At 34.9% G+C, this 21,120-nt stretch overlaps 1 protein-coding gene across 4 annotated transcripts in view; it reads right to left on the bottom strand.

Annotated features, from left to right (window-relative positions):
• Positions 1-7,549: 7,549 nt before the first annotated feature.
• Positions 7,550-21,120, bottom strand: part of FAM49A (family with sequence similarity 49 member A) — a 49,194-nt gene continuing 35,623 nt past the window's right edge. For 3 of the 4 annotated variants that reach the window (XM_026048164.1, XM_026048165.1, XM_026048163.1), the window contains 9 exons: positions 13,547-13,668; positions 12,739-12,844; positions 11,592-11,728; positions 11,430-11,507; positions 11,025-11,141; positions 10,855-10,934; positions 9,718-9,844; positions 9,027-9,097; positions 7,601-7,866 (listed from right to left, as the gene is read on the bottom strand). In XM_026048164.1, coding sequence (XP_025903949.1) covers positions 7,803-7,866; positions 9,027-9,097; positions 9,718-9,844; positions 10,855-10,934; positions 11,025-11,141; positions 11,430-11,507; positions 11,592-11,728; positions 12,739-12,844; positions 13,547-13,668 — 902 coding nt within the window. In that variant the 3' untranslated portion in view covers positions 7,601-7,802. Of the gene's footprint in view, positions 7,867-9,026; positions 9,098-9,717; positions 9,845-10,854; positions 10,935-11,024; positions 11,142-11,429; positions 11,508-11,591; positions 11,729-12,738; positions 12,845-13,546; positions 13,669-21,120 lie in introns of all 4 variants that reach the window. The other variant, XM_026048162.1, reaches the window with a different exon arrangement.

Here is a 21,120-nt window from a genome sequence, read left to right as displayed (position 1 = left end):
TGTGATACTGTGAACATCCATATGTGCTGGCACATCTCTTCAAGGTCAGTCCAGAACTYGTGCATTTTGTCCTAGGTAACAATCTAGAATCCTTCTAGTCAGGGAAGAGGGAGACCCATTTCTAGGGGATGATTCAGCCCACTCTAAAACTGGAGTTTAAGAATGAATGAACCACACGCTTTAGCAGCCTGTCCCTCCATAGTCTTTGGAGGACATCATAGAACAGGACATATTGCTTTCGGTAAAGCCATTGGCCATTGGTAAGTGGTGTCCATGGAGAGACTAAACAAAAATGAAGGTTATAGCCCCTACCATCTGTATTTGTGAAGAAGTCCTTTGCAGGCTAGACTTAAAATTTGATGCTTCAAAATGTACACTCTCATCTGAAAAAAAAGAAAAAAAAAAAAAAAAAGCTTTGGAAGAATTTCTATTCTTCAAATAGAGGCAAGGATATGTTTTCTAATTTTGAAAAGGGAGGGAAAAATAATTTTTAAAAAGTGAGAGGATGTCTTTTTAGCAACTCTGATGACAGTATTTTGATCATGAAATATTTTCACTCTGCTTTCAAGATCATGGAGGTAAATTACATGTCAGAAAAAAGAAATCCAAATACATYGAAGATCCTAAGTCCTAGACAGACTATCCATATATCCACATCAGGCCAAACCAAGGCTACTTCATGGGCATTTCCTGCTTCATTTTCTGCACAGAAATGACCCAACTTCTACTTGGCACGAAAATAATCTGAATCAAATGAATACTCTACCTRTCAGAGTTAAGAACTACATGTGTTTTCTTGGATGATAACTACGAAATTTAAAATTGTTTTCAATTTCAATGATTTTCCACTTGGACAATACATGTAATAAGGAGGAATATTAGTACTTGTTTAAAAAATACCTTGTTTCAGAAGCAATAAAATAACTGAAATCAATTTTCAGATACCTTACATTTGAATACTTTTATTCACTTCACTTAATCTACATTGAACTATATTATTTAAAGATCTGATTTACTATATCATGAAAAACAAAAATGAAAAAAAAGTCTTATTTGCACATTTCAATCAGTTAAAATAGCAACTATTGCACAACACCATCAGAATAGTAGGYCTCAGTATGAATGTGAAATCATTGAACAAAAGAAATCTTCACTAGGTTATAATACTTCCAAAATAAATAAAGCAAATGTCACTTTGAYAGTCTGTTTTAAACAAATGTGCATTCACCTGTTCTGGGGGAACACTGCATCTTTATTCATCCCACATCTGTTTTTGGCTATGTGGGAATTTATATTCATATTCACCTATCTTTATACGCTCACAGAAAACCTCTTTGAATATTGGTAAGAATTRTTATCTTCAGTTTCCACCTTGGCAACTTATGGCTTAAAAGAACAATAAGAAATGAAAAAGAACAATCAAATGTTGCRGCAACAACAGGAACTAAAGAATTCACGGGATCCCAGAATAGCTGAGGTTAGGAGTGGCCTGGGAGATCTAGTCCAATCCCACTGCTCAAGCACAGTCAGCTAGACCAGACTGCCTAGGACCATGTCCAGTTGGATTTTGAATGTCTCTAAGGATGGAGTCTTCATAACCTCTCTGGGCAGCTTGTTCCAGCTTTCAATCGTCRTTCTAGTTAAAAAAGTGTTTTCTTAGGTTCAGATAGAATTTCATGTATTTCAGTTTGTGCCCATTGCCTCTCATCCTGTAACTGGGCACCACTTACAAGAATCTAGGTGTCTTTTTTTCTCCCCTCACATTGACAATGTTTGCCCAAGCCTTTTCTTCTCCAAGGTAAATAGCCCAACTTTTTCAGCCTCTTCTCATATGACAGATGCTCCTGTCCCTTATAATGGTCCTTTGCTGGACTTACTCTAGTATGTCCATATTTCCGTTATATTGAGGTGCCCAGAGCAGACACAGCTTTTCAGAACAGGTATTACCTGTGCTAAATGGAGAAGAAAGTTCACCTCCCTAGACGTTCTGTGAATGTTCTTCCTAACACAACCCTTTAGGGGCTACATTCGCCTTCTTTTCTATGGGGTTACACTATCAGCTTATGATCAGCTTGTCTAACAAAATCTCCAAGTTCTACAAAGCTGCTTTCCATATGATTAGGCCTCAGCCTCTTGTGGTGCATGGGATTATTCCTCTGCTGGTGCAGGATTCTGAATTCTCCTTTACTGAACTTCATGAAATTCCTCTCTACTCATCTCATTAGGGTCCTTGTGAATGACTTTCCTCCAAACAGATCCCTGAATAGGTCAAATTAAAGCTCACATATTAAATCTGTCCTAGAAATCACCTTGCCCTTGTATTGTTGGAAATATGCTGGAAATATTACATATGATCTAAACCTCAGAAAGTTTGTGATTTACGAATATCAAAAGCCAAAAAAAAAAAAAAAAAGATTTTTGCTTATATAAGAAGTTGGTTAATAGTCAGTTGTAAGTATATGGAAGTTGTTTTTGATTTCCTTAGAAAACACGGCACTACTATCCTCTTGCCTCAGACAAATTCTCCAGTGCAGATTTCCTGGAATCCTGGATTCCAGGAATTTCCTGGAATTTCCTGGAATTTCCTGGATGCAGAGAAGCAATTCGACAAGGTAATTACGAACTAAAAAAGTGACATAGTTTTGGTTTCCAAATAAGTGAGTAAACCTCATTTTAGTTCAACTATTATAGCAGGTCCCGAGGAATCTAGTAGTTGAACATGGTAGTCTGTAATGCTTCTTCCTACAGACTAACAAAGATGAATTCCTGACTGTCACATTATCAGAATTCTGGAAACACGAATCCCTTTCACACTGATTTGACACAAATGTAACTCAGGTGATTTCAACAGAGCTGTTTCTTATTGACACTGGTKTAAATGATACTCTTTGTATTTTCTCAGTCATGGCCTTTGACCTAAGTTGCTTATTACTGAGCAAACTGAGCCTTCTGCTAGTGTGGATCAATGATGTAACACGATAATCTTTCAGAGACCTCTTGCTCTTTTCTGGTTTGAAATTAAAACTAACAGTGCAGTAAGAGAATCAGTAATTATATAGTTAAAAAGCAAATCAACCAAATACTAATCCCTACTTTAAAACAAAGATATCTCAGTATTTTTCAACAGATTTAAATCTGGGATCCAGCAGGAGTCAACATAACCCATGGATAGCTGGACTATGAGAGTTACTTAACTAGACTTGGGTATTAAGAAATTCTTTACATATCTCTTCCCATTTTAGTTTTGTTAATGAAACTTAAGGTTCAAATAGATTTTGTATGACTTGGATGAAAACGGTGTGACTGTTCTCATTCTGATACTGCATTCACCTGAGGTAAAACCTGAAAAAAATACAAACAGCTCTTACAAAAGTGGCAAACAGAGCTACTTTACTCCTGCCTTGAATACTGTGGAGGTAACAACCAAGGCATATAAAAGAACTTGGATGGTGGCACTGTAAATGATCAACTGGTAAACAAGAACTRGAACAGGTTGTGCAGAGGGATGGTAGAGTCTCCATCCTTGGAGATGTTCAAAAACCATCTGGACAGGGTTCTGAGCACTCTGATCTAGCTGACCCTGCTAGAACAGGGGCTTTGAGTAGATGATCCCTAAAGGTCCCTCTAACCTYAACTATTCTGTGACTCTGTGATTCAACTGGTTTAGATGGTCTATACAGAAAACAGGACAAAGCACAAGACTTGTCATGGATGTAGTCACCTGGTAATTCAGAACACAAGGACCCTGGGGATTTTGTGACATGGCTACAAAATCATCTCATGTGATCAGTCTTGGATCACGTGAGATGGGCAGCAGACTTCTGAAGGGCTTTGGCCAGGTAGTATTTCAACACAAAATGAAGAGTTTTGTCTATTTAGAGGCATGACTTTAGGGTATCATGGTAGGACAAAGCTTCCCTTCCTGTTTCTACCTGCAGCATGGCTCCGTGCAGAACCTCATTTTCCAGTTTGTAGCTTAAAGGTACAACCCTGCTACTTCATACTCAGCTTCATCTTGTAATGTAATGAGTACAGTGTAAGGGAATAGGAAGTTATTGGAAAAAAAAAGAAACAGATCTTGCTTTCCCCCAACACACACAAGACTGTGATTAATTAATCACTTTAACCATTTAACCCAAACTTAAGTAGTTTGGGTAGCACCAGCGCTCAAAGGCTCTGTAAAAGAAACCTACCCAAAAAGGTTCTTCGAATGATMTTGTACTAGGATTCTTATATGAACTTTACTAAACGAGGATACTTGATCCTAATTACAGAGATGCTGTCAACATAAAATCAATATAAGACAGAAGCAGGTATCTCTACATTTTTCCCCATTTATCTAGCCAACCTTTTTAAAGATTTTCTTACAAGTGTTTATTATGTATATCAAACAAAATGTATATATTTGTTCTTGTGATTAATTTTGGATTACACATACTCAGGTATATATTCGTAATAGTATCTGTAATACTTACATAGACAAAAGATTATTTTTATCTACTGATTTAGCCAATTCTTCACAGCTGTGTTTTAAGATTTGTACATACCCACTAGCACATTTTTTTTTTTCTTGTAGTAGCATATTGATTTCATTAATCTCTCAGGAASGAAATAGAAGGAAAAGAAAAAGAGAGAGCATCTGATCTGAAGACTTTATGTTCTATTCTTGTTTAATTTAGGATAAACATAAGAACACAAGTCATGTATATAATACTATAGCACCATATTTCCAGTTTGAATTTAGCAGAAATACAACACAGAGAGTAACATAGAAGATTTTGCTTTGCTTTGTAAATGTTAACAAATATAGAAAGCATTAACTATTTTATGAGTGATATGGCCTGTCATATACCAGTAAATATACTCTTAATAACTATGCTTCTTGATAGTCGCTTACTATCACAAGAAAGATTAAGCTATGCTGAGCTGAGATGACATATATTTACTTATTTGCAGGACCAAATTCTTTTTTTTTTTTTTTCTCCAAGCTCATATCAACCAAAAATAGGATTTTCTCCCACTAGAAATAAGTTGATTTTTTCCTAGGTCTATTCTGACCCAAACTAGTCACAGGCATTTATGTACATTCCAGAAATTCAGTCATTACGAGGTTTTAACATTTACAATACAACAATCTGTATTTGTATATGATCATGAGCCAAAGCAACAAGAAGCACTGACAAGAGGTCAACAGAATCCAACAGCTTTGACCATTAATCTGTGTAGCTTCTCTCAGCAGGCAATTAATTTGCACTCATCTTAAGACTGTGTCATCCTCTGGTGATCTTCCTGATTAGAAAGGCAATCCAAGAAGGCCACTACAAAGCAGGATGATTATTGTGCAGATAATATAAGATCACGGATGGGATTCATCTCCCCTACTTTGTAAAGCAATTTTCTCTAGTCAAGACAAAAGTAAATGTTATGAACCACTAGAAAAATCCAGAAACTACGTAACTGACTTGAGCTTACACTGTTGTGGCATTAGAAATATTTTAAATGTTTCATTTTTAGGAGACTATAAGCTATAGAGTTAGGTGAGCCTGCTACATCCCAGACCCAAAACCTTAAACACTTTCACTAAACTTCCTTTCACTATTTGATATAATTTCTAAATACAAACAATCTGTATGCTTACTGTACCAAACTTTTTTAATTATTATTATTATTTAAAAAAAAATTCTGTACAAACCCAGCAAAATAGGCAAAGAAATAAATGGACTTCAGCAAACAGCACACAACAACTTGCAGAATGCTTTAACGTTTACATTTTTATTATACAAGTGACAAGTAACTCTCCTCTGAGCTACCTAAAGATGAGAGTTCCATGTTTGACAAATAAGTGCAGGTAAACATATATTAACTTTATCTACCAAAGCTCAACAGAATGACCCAGAATGCACCTACATTTGCCTATCTGAAAGTGATTACKAAATAAGCAGTATTCTCCCTAGTATATGTTTGTAAATGTCCCCCCACTGAAAAATGAAGCTTATAAACAGTGGATTTTCTGCTTTAAGACATGATGTGATAACTACTTCCAGAAGAAATAAAAAGTTATTATTAATTTCTGATTCTGCTCCTGATGACAGTATGGTCATCTGCTGCTACAACTGCAGGTCTACGAGATGAACTCGAGTCACAGTGGCATACCGTATCGTGTGTATAACACTAGCTTCTATAGGTTCTAATGACATTTGAAACCTGGCAGATCTGCCCAGAAATAATCTTAAGACAATTCCTATGCCGATGTTAACAGTCTCAATACTACTTARGGACTGAGTTCAATGACTGAATTTGTCACAGCACACATGAGTCTCAGCAGACTAAATATCTCTTCAAAATATTAGAGGATAAAGCTTTTGGGAGTGAAAATCGAAAAATCCATATGAATGCATGAAAATTCCAGTGACAGCACACAAACCCYGACTTACATACACAAAGATTAACAAATATAAATCTGTGCACAAGAACTGGAGTTTTCATGCATACGAAAGAGCAAGCAAAGCACACAAAAATGAACAGTTTCAGAATGTGACCTCTGCAAGAATATGTACAGCAACTGCAAATCACTCAAGAAACACTTAACAGAGCAAGAGTACTTTGCTGCTTTTGGCAAAATATTTCTATTCCATTTACTGAAAAATTTAGTGGAAACCATGAACAAACAACTCAGCAAGGAACCTAACTCTTGAAGGGTCCATCATATCTAAAAACCAATGAGAAGCAGAGAGCTGAAGTATACTTCTGTGTTCACTCTGTGTTCAATTCACAGTTGATGAAAATTTGTATAAAGAAACTTGATTGAGCGCCTAATAGCAGCTCAACTCTATAAACTTCTTTAAATTTGTCCCTATTCTGATGAGGCCTATTTGACACTAGGGAAATTTGCTGCTGTGGAAGAGTGTTCTGCTTTAAACCATTTTATATTAGGAAAAAATATATATATCAGTAAGACCCGTCTCTATCAGATAATATTTATCATGATAGAGTTGCACTGATTAACCCTTTTCTACTTAAATCAAGACATTAGAATTTGCTCTTTTCTTTATAAACCTACTAAAATTAYACAGACACGAAATCCAGCAGCAGCTCTTAAAACACATTTTATGTTTATTTATATGGACCTTGAGAAAAGGGAGTAATTTCTCAATAGTGGATAGATACAGGTTATACTAAATAGAAGAGGTAAAATAACCTCTTTCACAATACATATTTGGATGTCAGCCAGTCCATAATCCTTAAAATAAGAGGGATCTCAACCTTTCATTTAATATAGGAAAGAAAACACATTTTAAGAGGGGGATGAACATTCATGTTACTGTCTATTCATAGATGAGCTATTGTATAGCTAAGTACAAAAAAAAAAAAAAAAAAACTGTGTAGGATTTTAAAACACACCCAATATTTGAGTTTTATTTGAATTTTATTTTCACCTACATTTACTTTCCACTCCTTTAAATTTTACTTCTCTGGTAACTATTCAATACTTCTCTTTAATTTCCATCTTGTCTTTACTACTTAATTTGTGGAAGAGAAGGTTGAGGATTAAAATGCACAAATAGACTGTTGTAGATGTAGATGAAGTATCTAAGTAAAAAGACATTTTAAAAGTCAAACGATAAAGGCCCCGGGCTGCACTATATAAAGTCAGTCAGGTTATGACTACAGGTTCATATATTTTAGCAGTATGAASTAAATGGTTATGTAAATACACACAAGTATTAACATCAAACAGTATTAAATTATGTAAACATACACATCTTCTGTGGCCAATACAAACATCTACTTGTCTCAGGATGCTACTGCAGCATAGCTCGGATTTGTTTTGAAGTAGATTCATCATTCAGGTGTTTTGTAGTGAACCTAAAAATTAAAAGTACTAATTAAAACAGCATTTTTTTTGAACAAATAGAAAAGTGAACACTGCAGAGCCTGTTTTAGAAACGAATATAGTSCTACTATGTATTTAAGGACATACATATTCTCACTGATCACTACAGCTTAGCTGGTAACAGTCTGTCAGGTCCTTTTCACCTTGAATATGCTCTTTACAATGAATGATTCCCTACAAGGAGGTGGAGAATTGCGGTTCCTGGCCTCAAGCCAACACCCACAGTAACTTCAGTACAACAAGTATGTTAATTCAAATTTTAATGACAGGTCAGCAGTCAAAACCACCTGTGAGTGAGCAGGAAACTGAATTCAAAACTTATTTCAAAGGCAGCACTTAATACTGTTTATTATTTGTCTACTTTTTTTTTAAACTGAATTCTCTCTTTTTGTGTTCACTTAGAGTTCTCAAAAGAAAGAAAACTATGGAAAGACATAGGAATTAGGACAAAAAYAGGCAAGTCAGACCATCATGTCTTGCTTAAGAAAGTGTCTTAAACGCTTAGCTACAGGATTAGAACCTAAGTTTCTCTCTTCTTGAAGCTGTGCTATTTAGTAGAATTTAAAAAAACGGTACAGAATTCTGAAATCTGTTCTAAGAAAAACTGCCTACCAATTAGTTGTTGAGTATCACATAGAGCTCTAGGTGATTTAAGTGACTTAAGAAGTTTAAAGCAGAGTCTATGGTAAAATCTGTATCACCTAACTAGTTYTTCTGTAACTAAAGTTGTCTAATTTAATCTAATATCTAATCTAAATACTGCATTTTGGAGCTGTCTCTGAACAATGAGGACATAATTTGTCTTATCTTCAAAACAGTATAACATCTTCTGCAAATATGCCAATTTCTTCTATTTGAATATAATGTGAGCCTAGAAATCTCCCTTAGACCTARTATGTACATATTGGTTGGAAAAATTTATTAGGAGATTAAATACGTCTTTACTTAAGTATCTCTGAACGGAGGATTATGAGTTCCATAAAAATTACCTCTCAAAATGAAATGAAAGTGAAAGGTATTAACTTTACTTGAGAAAACAAGCTTCTTGCACAAGAAATCTTAAATACAAAGAGTTTGGAAGAGAAAAAGAAGAATTTGTTGAGGTTGAATCAAAAAATGATTCCATACATACCTGAGAGCATTCAGAAGTCCTTCCACAGTGTCAGGAGGTTGTTCCTTTAAAACTTTTATGCAGCCCTTCATCTGGGGACAGAAGGATGCCACTATTGAACAATGATATATAAATTGCACTAGCTGAAAACATGGATGAATTTCACTAGATAGTGTGCTAAGTTTCTTACCATGTGTAAGTTACTGTACTTTGAAGCACAAGAAAAATACTATAAATTATTAAAATTATTGTCCCTGAAAGTCTCTTGAAATGGCACCCAAGAATTGATTGGTCTCCAGAGAAGAGTGATTTTTCATATTATAGCCAAATGCCATCTGAAATATGTTAAGAGTTTTTGTCGTTGTCATTATTGTTAGAGAAGGCTCTCTAAACTAATTAAGCAAATTAAAATTTGGGATTCTGTACTCATTTTTAAAAACTGAATTGTATTTTTCATACCTCCTAATAGAGCGCTTCTTTCTGTTTCTTTGACTTTACATCTACCTTGTAGAACTACCAGGTTTTATGATAAATGTGAAAAGCAAAGCATAAACACTTTATTTTGGATAAGAAGAAAAAAAAAGAAAACAAAAACACAGATCTTATTTTCAAGCCAGCAAATTTTGCCATTCAAAAGTTATTAAAATAATGCATACAAAAAAGTGCAAGATTGTGCTGAAAAAAAATCTACATGAGAGTAAGTCACTCTTACATCAATCTTTGATGTCTTTGAGAAAGCTCCCACAGGGTGAACATGATCATATAGGATAATAACTCCCACCATTACTCGCATGCAGAACATAAGAGTCTCTTCACTGGTGAATCTACTCCTGTACTCTCTGGAAAACAGAACAAGAGAAAAAAAAAAAAAAAGAAAAAGAAAAAAAAAAGCCTTGACTCTTGAACTTCTTGACTCTTCTTTACTCTCAAAACTTCTTTACTCTCAAAACTTCTCAAAACAGTTTTGAAATTAGATTATGAATGGATGAACTTTAAATTTTGAATTTTAAGGTTGAAAAAGAACTTTAATAATATTTTAAAGAAAATATATGCCAATAGGATCTCTGAACTGCAAAAGTCCTTGCTGCATTAGAAAGAAAGCTAGGAAACAGAGATATGTAGCCTCCTCCTAACACTCCTCAAAGTTTAGATTGTCGCGTCTGTGAAGTCAGTCTTAGACATTTTACCAAAAGCTTCCATAGGTCAGGAAATACAATGGGGATTAACTATATTTCTGTTTACTGTTAGAAATATAACACACTAGGACCTCAAAGGAAAACTATGTTTAATTCCCACTTTGAAGCTGCTAACATTTGGATATTATCTCTCAGTTTATCAGGACTTCATTTTTCTTCTTGTACTTAAATAGCATCATGACATGATCAGAATAAAAGGTTATGGACCTCTAAATGTGAAMATGTTTAATTATTATAAAATTAAAATTAGGTATTTTCAGTCCAGTACAATCAATTCCTTTATCTTCTGTTGGGTAAGTAACAACTTTCTACTTCTCTAAYCATACATAACCACCTCACATAATTGGGTTACTTTAGTGACTACTTCTAAAATATCCCTGGACTGTGAGAGGACTCCCACCTATGCCCACTTTTCCAGAATTTGAATAAAATGTGACCATTACGCTCTCCTTATCAGAATTCTATGCTGATTCATGAAAAATATCAAAGATGGATAGAACAGGAGAACAGCCTTTCTAATACCAGATGATGCTTTGAATACAAATGTGGTAACAACTTAAGACTAACATACTAAAATTCATTATCTTTGATAGTTACTTAAAATACAATGTAAATTCTCTCGTAAGAGGAAAGAGACGTAATGCAAAACTTACGGGGTTTCCAACATGACTTTACATACGCTAGCCATAGTACTCAGGCAATCCGTTGTATTCTCAATTGGTAAAGTTTTGTTCTAAAAGGATTAAAAAACAACCACTGTTCAGTAAAATTGTACTCTGCAAAACTATAATTAATATTGTGTTTTTTCTCTCCGATTACCTACTTCTGACACAAAATATGTAGTTGCATTACTGAGTGTTTTCAGCATTGGTGTGGCTTCTGCATAAAACAGGGACATCCTATTGGCCATTTCATTGTTTACTTCATTCTCAATGTCTAGCTGATGAAAACATGATAAAAAAAATAGTTAGTAAAACTGTTAAAATTTCCATCAGCARAAAAATACATAGTACGTGTTCATGTCAGCAAGCAGATTGTTGCATGAATAGTTCCAGTCTAGTCACTTGATCTGGACTCCTGATTAGCTCTGTGTGAACATGACAGCTAATGAGAGAACAAGAGAACAAGAGAGCTAATGAATCAAAAGAAAAAAAATGCTACAACTGGTATAAATGCACACTGGTAAATACCTTGGTATGAACAGCATATCAAAGYTGTATTTACTTACATGCATATTGTTTATTCTATTGCGACTTATTGTCCGCCTATAATAACTGAAGTCATTCTGAATTGCTGGGTTTCTCATCTTAAAGGAAGATAGGAAATAATCAGTTTCAGGTGTTCAAAATATATGGAAAAAAATCAGCAAATATTAAAAGAATTTATTAACCTTAAGTTCATCAAAACGGAGAGTAAAATGTAAGATTTCTGCAAATTCTTTAGCTAGAGCCTGTTCCCGTTCCAGGTGTTGGGTTGGAGTATAAGGTGGGCATGTCAAGGACTCCAATAAGCTCTGCAGGGCTTTCTCTGAAAAGGATTTTGAAGCAAAAATCATATTCGGTTCACATTAAGACAAATTTTTAAGTAAGTTTGTCAATATACTTAGTCAGAAGGGAAGAAATCTTTGAATATGCACAGGCCTGACTGGAAACTTCCTTACAGTTTTAAGGTGAGCAACATTTGTCAGACATCTGCCTCTTCAGTCTCTTTCATTTTCTCTCCATTTTCTACCAACGAACGCTTTTCATTTTCCTTCCCTTTCTTCTCCTTTCTGAAATGCTTTGGCTAGGTTTCCAGCACCAAAAGTGTTAGAAAAGGTATATTCTGCATCCACATGTTCAATCCTTTCTCCTCCTGGCCATCTCCTCTACTGGCCATCACTCAGTGTAGAGATGGTTCTGTCGTGTTACTAAAATGATACTGTTAGCCCCTGACAGCAATATGGTCCAGCTCCTGCATTACTCAAAAACTGATATCTCACTTTGCAAGTTTTGTACACTACTTATCCTCCAGATTCCTAATGTAAGGTGTAATTATATGACTTGGAAGGAGGGAGGAGAAGCAGCAGGTATGGGAACAACAAAGTCTGCTTAGAGTATGCTCAAATGTGGATTTTCACCCTGTGAGATACTCCCTTCCTCCATTATCCCTGCAAAAAAAGTCTCAATACATTTTCCGATTTCATGCTTTATAAAACTCTTATCTCTTCAAGAACCCAATTTACCTAAAGTAAAATGCATTAGTACGATAAAGAGCAGTGAAACGCAGAACCATGATGTACCAAAGAAAGTTTACATAGCCACAAAATCATGTTCACTACTCGTATTCTTCAGTACAGACAGTACAAATTTAAGTAGAGGTGATAAACTATGATAATTTTGAAATTAAAGATTAAAAATATGCTCTGATAAATGTAAACTTCAAATAAATGTCTACAAATGAAGAACAACTTTTTAAAACTTCATGGTAAAAGAGACTTCACATACCTGTATATGTACAGTAGCTTAATAAAACAGATATACTAAAACAGGTCTCACCTAATCTGAGTGAAAACTCATAAAAGCGCTTCAGCCTTACAACCAGAGGACATACTGAATTCCATGCTTTTTCTTGCAGCTGGATATCGTTCGGGTTTTGTATTGCCTGAAACAAATATGTCACTGTGAAGAGATCTGGCCCATGGATGACAAACAAAAGGTGCTTCGGAGGTTTTCTAGTATATTTTAGAAAATCAGTATTGAAAAATCATGAATGAATAACACTATATAGGAATAGAAAATAGATTTCCCACCTTCACTCTCCCTTTTAACACAGGGGTTTAATATTCTCCATGCAACTGCAACAGAGTCTAAATGTCTTCAGGGAAGGTCTTTTGTATGACTACAGGCTACAGAAAGTCTTTTTTTTTTTTAAGATCCTGAAGCCTTTGAAATCTGCAGTCTGTTCCTAAGTAACCACTGGCTCTCACTAACAGTAATTGTGAGATTGATGCAAGAAAAGATTTGGTTGGTTTATTCATATTGTAAGTTACAGTATGGAGTTCATGAAATAAGACACCCGGAGAGTTTAAATAATACTGTAACTTACTGTGATTCATTAATTCATTTATGCTCATCTATAGAAGAATAATAATTATCTTTTTCTTTATAGTTCATTCCTGACACCTGCATATTTTCATATACTCAATTTTGTTGTGCATAACATTAAATAAYGTGTCATGTTTTCCAAGTACAATTTAAATAAACATTATCATATGGTTTCATAGGATGTGCAAGGATGCAAAAAAACAAGGAACACACTGAGTTATGTTYTATTTTGTTTGCAAAGTGTCAATAGGAAACATACATCTCTAATTTCTTGTCCAGCTCCCTTGTAAGCCTGGAGGTCTGCAAGCATACTTTCTGAGTCCTGTAAAACTGCACTGATCTGATTCCATACTTCCCTTTCTCCATCTGTGGGCTGTGCATCTAAGAAACATAAAAGTAAAATGCATAAAGTCAAAAGGTAGCGGCAATAAAAACAGCAACATTACCAAATTCAATTTGACTGTCTATACCAACACTCTGATTATATTTTTATAATTTTACCACTCTGTAATTCTGCATCTGAAAGTAAAAACAAAGTTTGTACTTTCTATTCCAAGGGGGAGGGGGAAAGAAAAGCAGTCTCTAATCTAAAACAAAGTAATTTTCTATCAAGTTTGGCAAGTTCTTGCTCAGAATATCTCTACTCAAAAATAAGCATTTCAAAGTGAAACAGAATCACAATATTATTAGAAAATAGAAAAACATATCAACCTTTCAGTAAAAATGTCCCTCTGTTTCATCAACTCTACAACTTGACTACAAAAGGTAGTTCTGATTTCTTGCAGCTTGGGGATAAAATCAGTCCTTTGAGTGGATGCAGCAGGGGAATATCTTAAACTTTCCTTCAACTGGCAGATCTTCCCTAAGCAAGCAAAAATATAATGAGCATATAAGGAATTAAAAGCACTGAGATAATCTTGAATTCAAAACTCACTGATTAGAAAGAACTGCTACACACAGGTCTAACTATTAAACAAGAAATACTAAAAATACTTTTTCCATGAAGCCTTTCTCTCTTTAAAAAAGGGAGACCAACTTCTCTGGCTGCTTATCAGCACAGGTTTCATTTACTGGCAAACTCCAGCCTTAAGAACCAAACATAAAAGTGTAACTTGCAACATATAGGAAAGAATGGAGGTTGTCCAAACCTTTCTCAACGAGCTTTCAGGTTAGGTAAGTATTTTTGTCCTACCTTAGGCCAGGATCAGCTACCTCTCTATAGCTCTGAGGCAATAAATGCTTAAGAAGTTTTCTATAGTTCTATATGAATTCCATGAAAGTCAGCAAGTAAAACAATTCTCACGACAGTTTCTGGAAGTTTGCCCTAATAACCTTGTTAAAAGAGTGAATGGATGAAAGTAATAATTAGCTGAACTTAACTGGGTTTTACATCCAGAATAACTTCAAGGGACCAAAAATTTCTACTATCTTCCAAAAAGCTTAGCTTGTCTTCTTCCTAACTCCATATAGACTACTATTCAGAGAAGAGTTTGGAAGCCCTTCTTGGCTTAGCTCACTCCCTGATATCTGGGATGCCAGTTCTCAGAAYACCCCAGAAGTAGAACGAAAGGGAAAGCGTCCTCAAACAGCAAAATCACAACCGTGAGAGAGTTTATACTGTGAAGTTCACAGTTTTACTGACTGTTTCTTTTCCAAAGCTGCAAGAAATCTCAGGTATCTCAGGTCTTAGAGAACCTTCTGATAGAGAAGGATACAAAACAACAAACATTTCTCAGCTTAATGATAAAAGTGGTTATACATCATGGAACAACAGAAAAGGGGACAAATAGGATTCACTTCTGTATCAGTATCTACATTTTAACAGTTGAATAGAAGTTAATTAAAATAATATTTTCAGTAAATATTCAGACATAAAAGGAAATAAGTAATCTATTAGTAAAATTAAGAAAGAATGTAACAGATCACCTGAAGCATGGACAGGTTCAAGTGCTTTCACATTACTTTTTAAGTATATTTGCTTAAAAGTTATCCCCTAGAGATATTTAAATACTATAGGCTGTTTTAGATTTTAAAATCTTTTAGATTTTAGATTAATCATGATCTTTAGTAAAACAGTCTATAGTTCTTTTTCAGATTTTCCCAATGATTTTTTTGAAACTTGACATAAGGATGAATATTGAAAACCAATTGAGCTTTCTATAGTGTCCAAGCACCTGAGGAAGCAGGAGTAGGAAGAAGGTGGGAGAGTGGAAGAGTGAATGGGAAGGGAGAGGAAGAGGATGGCAAAGGCTACAAAGCAACAGGCTTAGCTTGCACTTGCAGAAGCAGCTTATATTTGTGCTGAAAGTGCTTAGCTTAAAAATAAAGAGGATGACTCAGGCTTCTTTTTTTTTTTTTTTAACATGCATTTCACTTAAAAATATATGCAAACAGATGATCAGATCATGATTGCGTTTCAAAAGGGATTCTACACAAAAGTCTCATTAAAAAATGGCCAACTAAAATACTTGTAATAGGTCACTGGAAAAGATTTCATCTTGCTGGGAACAATACTACTACCAGTACTACCATGAATAATAACAATCAGGATATGAAATTCTTTATGACTAAATTTTTAGTCTTCTATATTGTTTTCTATTTTAACAAAGCCAAAGCTCATTTCTCTAATTCAGGCAAGAAATGTTATTCCTGAATCAAAATACAAATATGACATTACTGCTTATGAATGAATATCTCCTTTCATCTTATTGGACAGAAAATCAGCAATCTCCTTAAGCGKTTTTAGCACAGCTCTAAATAAAATCAGCACTACCAGTTACCCACACTGGATGCAAGTCCATTCAGTAAGTTACCATAATCACTAAACCACTGCATTTAAAGTCTGATATTCTTTACAGTGACCATGATTAGCCTTCAGATTATAGTCACTATGGAACCTTTCACCTCCAAAAGCCTCAATATCAAAAAATCCAAATTTTCCAAGCTATCTACATCATTCCTCACCAACTTCACATGAACAAAAACACATCAAAACTGCTATACAGACATAGAAAGATGTCAATACAAAAAGGCAAGATTATATAAAAGAGAATGGATATAAAGTCTTTACCAACAGAAAGAAATCAAACACAACAATATCTCCAGAGTGAGTTTTTGTGAAGCGATACAGGAGAGCTATGAAAGTACTTCCAATCCATACTCTCTTCTTGAACCTCAAATGCAGACTAAAAGCACAGAATCACACTGCACCCTGAGCCAAACTGATCGCAGGTTAAGAGGATTCCCATGCAAGACAGTTAGTCTTTGCATTTCTTTAAATGAGGCATCATATCTAAACTATCTAAAACATCACATTTTGGGCTCCTACAGAGCCTAAGTAGAGTATTTTACAAACTCTAAAATTACAACAAAGTAGTAACTAAAAGAAGATGTCTTACAAGCTCTGCTTCCAGCCTTTCTTGCCACTGCTGAATATGGTTTCTAAAGCCATATTCATATAGCTATATATACACTATAGCATGTACTATGCTGAGGTCTTGTTTCAGGACCTCCCAACTTTTCCACTCTGAGACTTGTCTTTTCCAATCTAGGAGACAATTACACAAAAAGCAAGTTTATGTCCTTAAAAAAGACAAGTTGCAAAGCATTACTTATTGTAGTGAATGCTGCATTTCACAGGGTATGAACACCTGTATTTCATATATTGAGTGGTATTATGCTGAAATGGTACCCTATCCATGGTTTAATCCCAAATCCTATTACACACTGTTTTTTAACCAAAAAACCACCCTTCCTAGATTGCTAACACTTGCTATGGACACAATGCAATGTCAGGAGAATTAGTATCAGACTTGCTCTCCTTTGCTTCTCTCCCAGAGAAGCCAGACCCACTAGATAGAGGGCTTCCAGAAGAGACAAGGATGTGATCTCTCTCAAACTGAATCATAAATTTTTGCTTAGGGCACTCTTAGGAGGGCAAGAGACTAGATTTTAATCTCCCTCAGGTTAAACACAGATTAGTTAAAATCTTTCCCCTGGATCAAAGGTATTCATTAATACCCTATTAAGCAAAGTCTGTGCAGTGGCTCTTTTGCAGGCATCTTCCAAGAACAGACACACTCAGCCACACACAAAAAATTATCACCTAAAAGTTTATGAATCCTCCCATCAGAGTGGGGGAAATCCTGAAAAATAAGTGGCCTTGATTCCTGGAATGCAGAGTAGAGAGATTAAATTGGGATCTGAAAACGGGCCCACCTAGCAAACAATAAGGAAGAAGGGGAATGTGCTCAGCAAGTTTAAACTTTAAGAAGTTATTTTTATTCTGGGGATTTAAGATTATTTTATTTCCTGACTTCAGACTTRAGATGTTATTTTAGTATATTTTTCTATATTCTCCAGAGAGCCTTTCAAAGCATGCCACAAAATTTGAGTCTTTTAAGTTCAAAACAAACTACAGTTAATAGAAATTTCGCTTTATTTCCAAAAATATCAATTTGAATATTTATTCGGCATTCCCGGGAAAAGGCCTTCTATGGACAGGAGTAATTTATCTCTCTCTCTCTCTCTCTCTCTCTCTCTCTCTCTCTCTCTCTAATTTTTTTTTTTTTTTTTCTCAAAAAGTTACATTCATAAGCTGCTATGGGAAGAACCTCTAATAGTCAGAATCCACTGACCTGTTACTAACTTAACGAAGGTCAAGATTTAGAGAACAAAAGAGGTTTTGAACTGACAAAATCCATTGCAAGAGAATTTACCCTTACAGGCTATGAAAAGTCTCCAACAGAATCTTCCTAACAAACGTAACTCTCAACTCAAAAGTCGGAGGGAACTAAGGAATTGGTGGATAATCAGTTCAAATACGTTTTTGAATAAGAATATCCACAATAAGGTACAAGGGTAAAAGAACAATTCAGTTCACCTTCTAGAAATGAAGAAATTAAATAGACATTAAATAAACAACAACAAAAAATATCCAGTAATTTGGCTGAATGTGTCTGGTTTGCTCCAAARAAAGGGCTTTTTCACCTGTACAGGATAAAATCCTTCACCTTATCATGCACTGGAGACACAAACACTGGCTGTATCTGGCACTGCTGTTTCCTTGCAAGGCTGGAAGCTTCAAAATGCTAAATTATTCAATAAGCCGCTACAAGAAGCCTCTACCTTGACAGATAAAATTCAGCTTTCACTAACTTCTGTTTGCACAGATCCACAGGAGCTGTCCAACTTTAAAGGCTTACTTAAAAGCATAAATAAGTGTGGATATACAGCATTAACTGAAATTAATACTGGTTTTGACAATGTAAGTATGACCATGAACAATTATGAATTTTGGTTTCTAATTTGGAATTAAAAATAATGGCAGTAAAATACATCATAAAAAATACAACCAATCTATTTGCAGGAAGGGGAAAAAAGAGGGAACATTTTGAACACACCTTTCTGTAACCCAGAACTTACTAGGAGAAGATTAAAACAATTCAATATTTTAATAACATTAGGAATGTAAAATTTAGGAACAAGTTTTTTCTTTTTCTTTTTTCTTTTTTTTTGTCCCCAAGGCTGGTGACAAATATGAGGGCAAAAGAAATATGTAACCAATGAAAAGCAGCTTGAAAAAAGTATCTTTAAATAAATCCAGCAAAATGAAATTTTACAGAAGATCTAATACAAGATATTCTGCCTAAAGTTTGCATCAAGATAAAGAGTTCTGTTCTGGAGAATCATAGCCAACAGGAAAATAAATTTAAAGGGAAGTTGCACAGGATCACTCATCCCTTCAACAAGTTGCCTAAAAATATATGTTGTTATTATTAGCGGTAATGGTGAGGTGAGAATAATCCTATTGTGCCAACTTACGGTTAAGTTTAATGACTGACCTAAGACACCCAAGTCAACTGCACTGCTTGACCTGTCCTACATTTTATTCCCGCTCACGTGCCAGTCCTAAGGCTCTTCTGAACATGCAGTCACATCTAGATCATACTCTGATCTAGCTTAGATATTGTTAGGAATGGGAAAGGGCTAAAGTAGTGTTTTTATTTTTATTTTTATTTTTGAGGAGACACTTCTTAGCTGGGGCATTTTGCCACATAATAATCACTCACATAATTGCACTAATCATGTGTATGTACATGTTAATCCTGGCATAAGAATATAAGACTATGCTATGAAGTGTCACCTATAGGATTTCAACATCCATTTTCAGCAGCAGAGATTTAGATTTATTCAAGTTGACTGTGAAATTAATTTAACATCTTAACATTCTTTACCCACTTTCTTTATATAAATACATTAAGTTYGGCCACTATCAACACATAAAGCCTCTGATTTTTGGAGTAAGAGAAGAGACTGTATCTGTTTTACTACTTAGTAGGAAAAGCAGGATTAGGAAGGACTAAAAGTAGGACTTCCTAGGAAAAGCAGGTCCTGGACTAGATGATCTCTAGAGGTCCCTTCCAACCTTAACCTTTTTTTTTTTTTTTTTTTTTTCTTTTTAAGGCAGTATTTCAATAGCAGGGAGAAACCTGCTATGCCACATGGTTTTTATTTGTATTTTTTTTCCCCCAGTTACAATTAACTTTGAATTAAAAGCAGCACCAAGTATCAGGGTAGGAATATTCAAAAACTGCAATCATTTCAGAAGTAGTGCTGACAGAAAGAGTGAGATTTGAGACTATTGTTATATGAAAAGAAAAAAAAAGTAAATAAAAAGCAATATCCTGATGCAAATAATGAAATATATTAAACATAAAATARCAAAAAACTTTCATTTAAAAAGGTGACATTCTCCAGAACACTTCCTGCGTAACGTCCAATATTACCCCTTGCAGTGATGCTGAGCAGAAGCCTTTCTCRGATACTCACATGAGCACAGCAACACACTCAAGAAAGATCTTGAGCAACAGTTACATTGCCAAAACTTGAAACTATAGTTCTGCCTGTTTATTTATTTTACACAATCTCGACCAGAGATGCAAAGAGACATWATGTTCTTCTCAGATCAACATGTTAAGATAGGTGTTGCACAGCTGGAATAAGTCTTTGTGAGCAGAATTAGATTTATACAATCAGGCTAATCCATTCTTTAAGCTATGCATCTAAGATCCATCATATGGATCTAGTTGGGAGATAGATGGAAGATTAGTAAATATTTAAAGAGTCTTACAGCTAATCTATTTATGTGTATATTTGAAACAGAATGAAGTCTATGATATTCCTATGCTGAGTCTGAGCCCCATAAAAATACAGTCAAAACCCTATTTGCCAAAAGGCTTTAGCAACAAAACAAAGGGATTTTTGCTCTCCTTAAAATAGCTATGTAACCTTTCCTTACCAATCTGGATATATTTTCTTTGCATGTATGTCTGCATATCTGTATATATACATATATGTATACATGAAATAAGTATACATGTATGAATACTTTGCCCTTTGTGAARCAAAAGCATAAACTAGTTCTATGCACAGGCAAATTTCAGTGATATAATTAAGAGAAAAAGAAAAGAGAAAATTAAGAGAAAAAGAAAATATAATGGAGTTAGCAAACATTTACATCACCAGTAATCCTAACTCTGCCTTTTTTTAAATTCACCAGTTCAAAATCATTTTCTAAGTTATTTGTAATACTCAACACTCACCGTGACTGGAAGGCACTTTTAGAAGAAAGCAAAAATAAAACTGCTATCTGTGTCTGCAGACTAAGCTGCTTGAGGGGAGATAGGGAAGAACAATAAAATTACTGGCAACTGCCGTGTTTTATATATTAAAGTGCGTGCGTGCGTGTGTGTGTGTGTGTGTATGTGTGTATCACTAACTCATACTAAGGGGCTGTCAATGGAGAACTACAGAGCTATAGAAGTAACTCTA

This window comes from Nothoprocta perdicaria, unplaced genomic scaffold, assembly GCF_003342845.1.
Source record: "Nothoprocta perdicaria isolate Ctin4 unplaced genomic scaffold, notPer1 scaffold_519, whole genome shotgun sequence".
NCBI classification, from domain to species: Eukaryota; Metazoa; Chordata; class Aves; order Tinamiformes; family Tinamidae; genus Nothoprocta; species Nothoprocta perdicaria.
The sequence above is the reverse complement of the archived record's forward strand: the minus strand, read 5'-3'. Positions and strand labels throughout refer to the sequence as shown.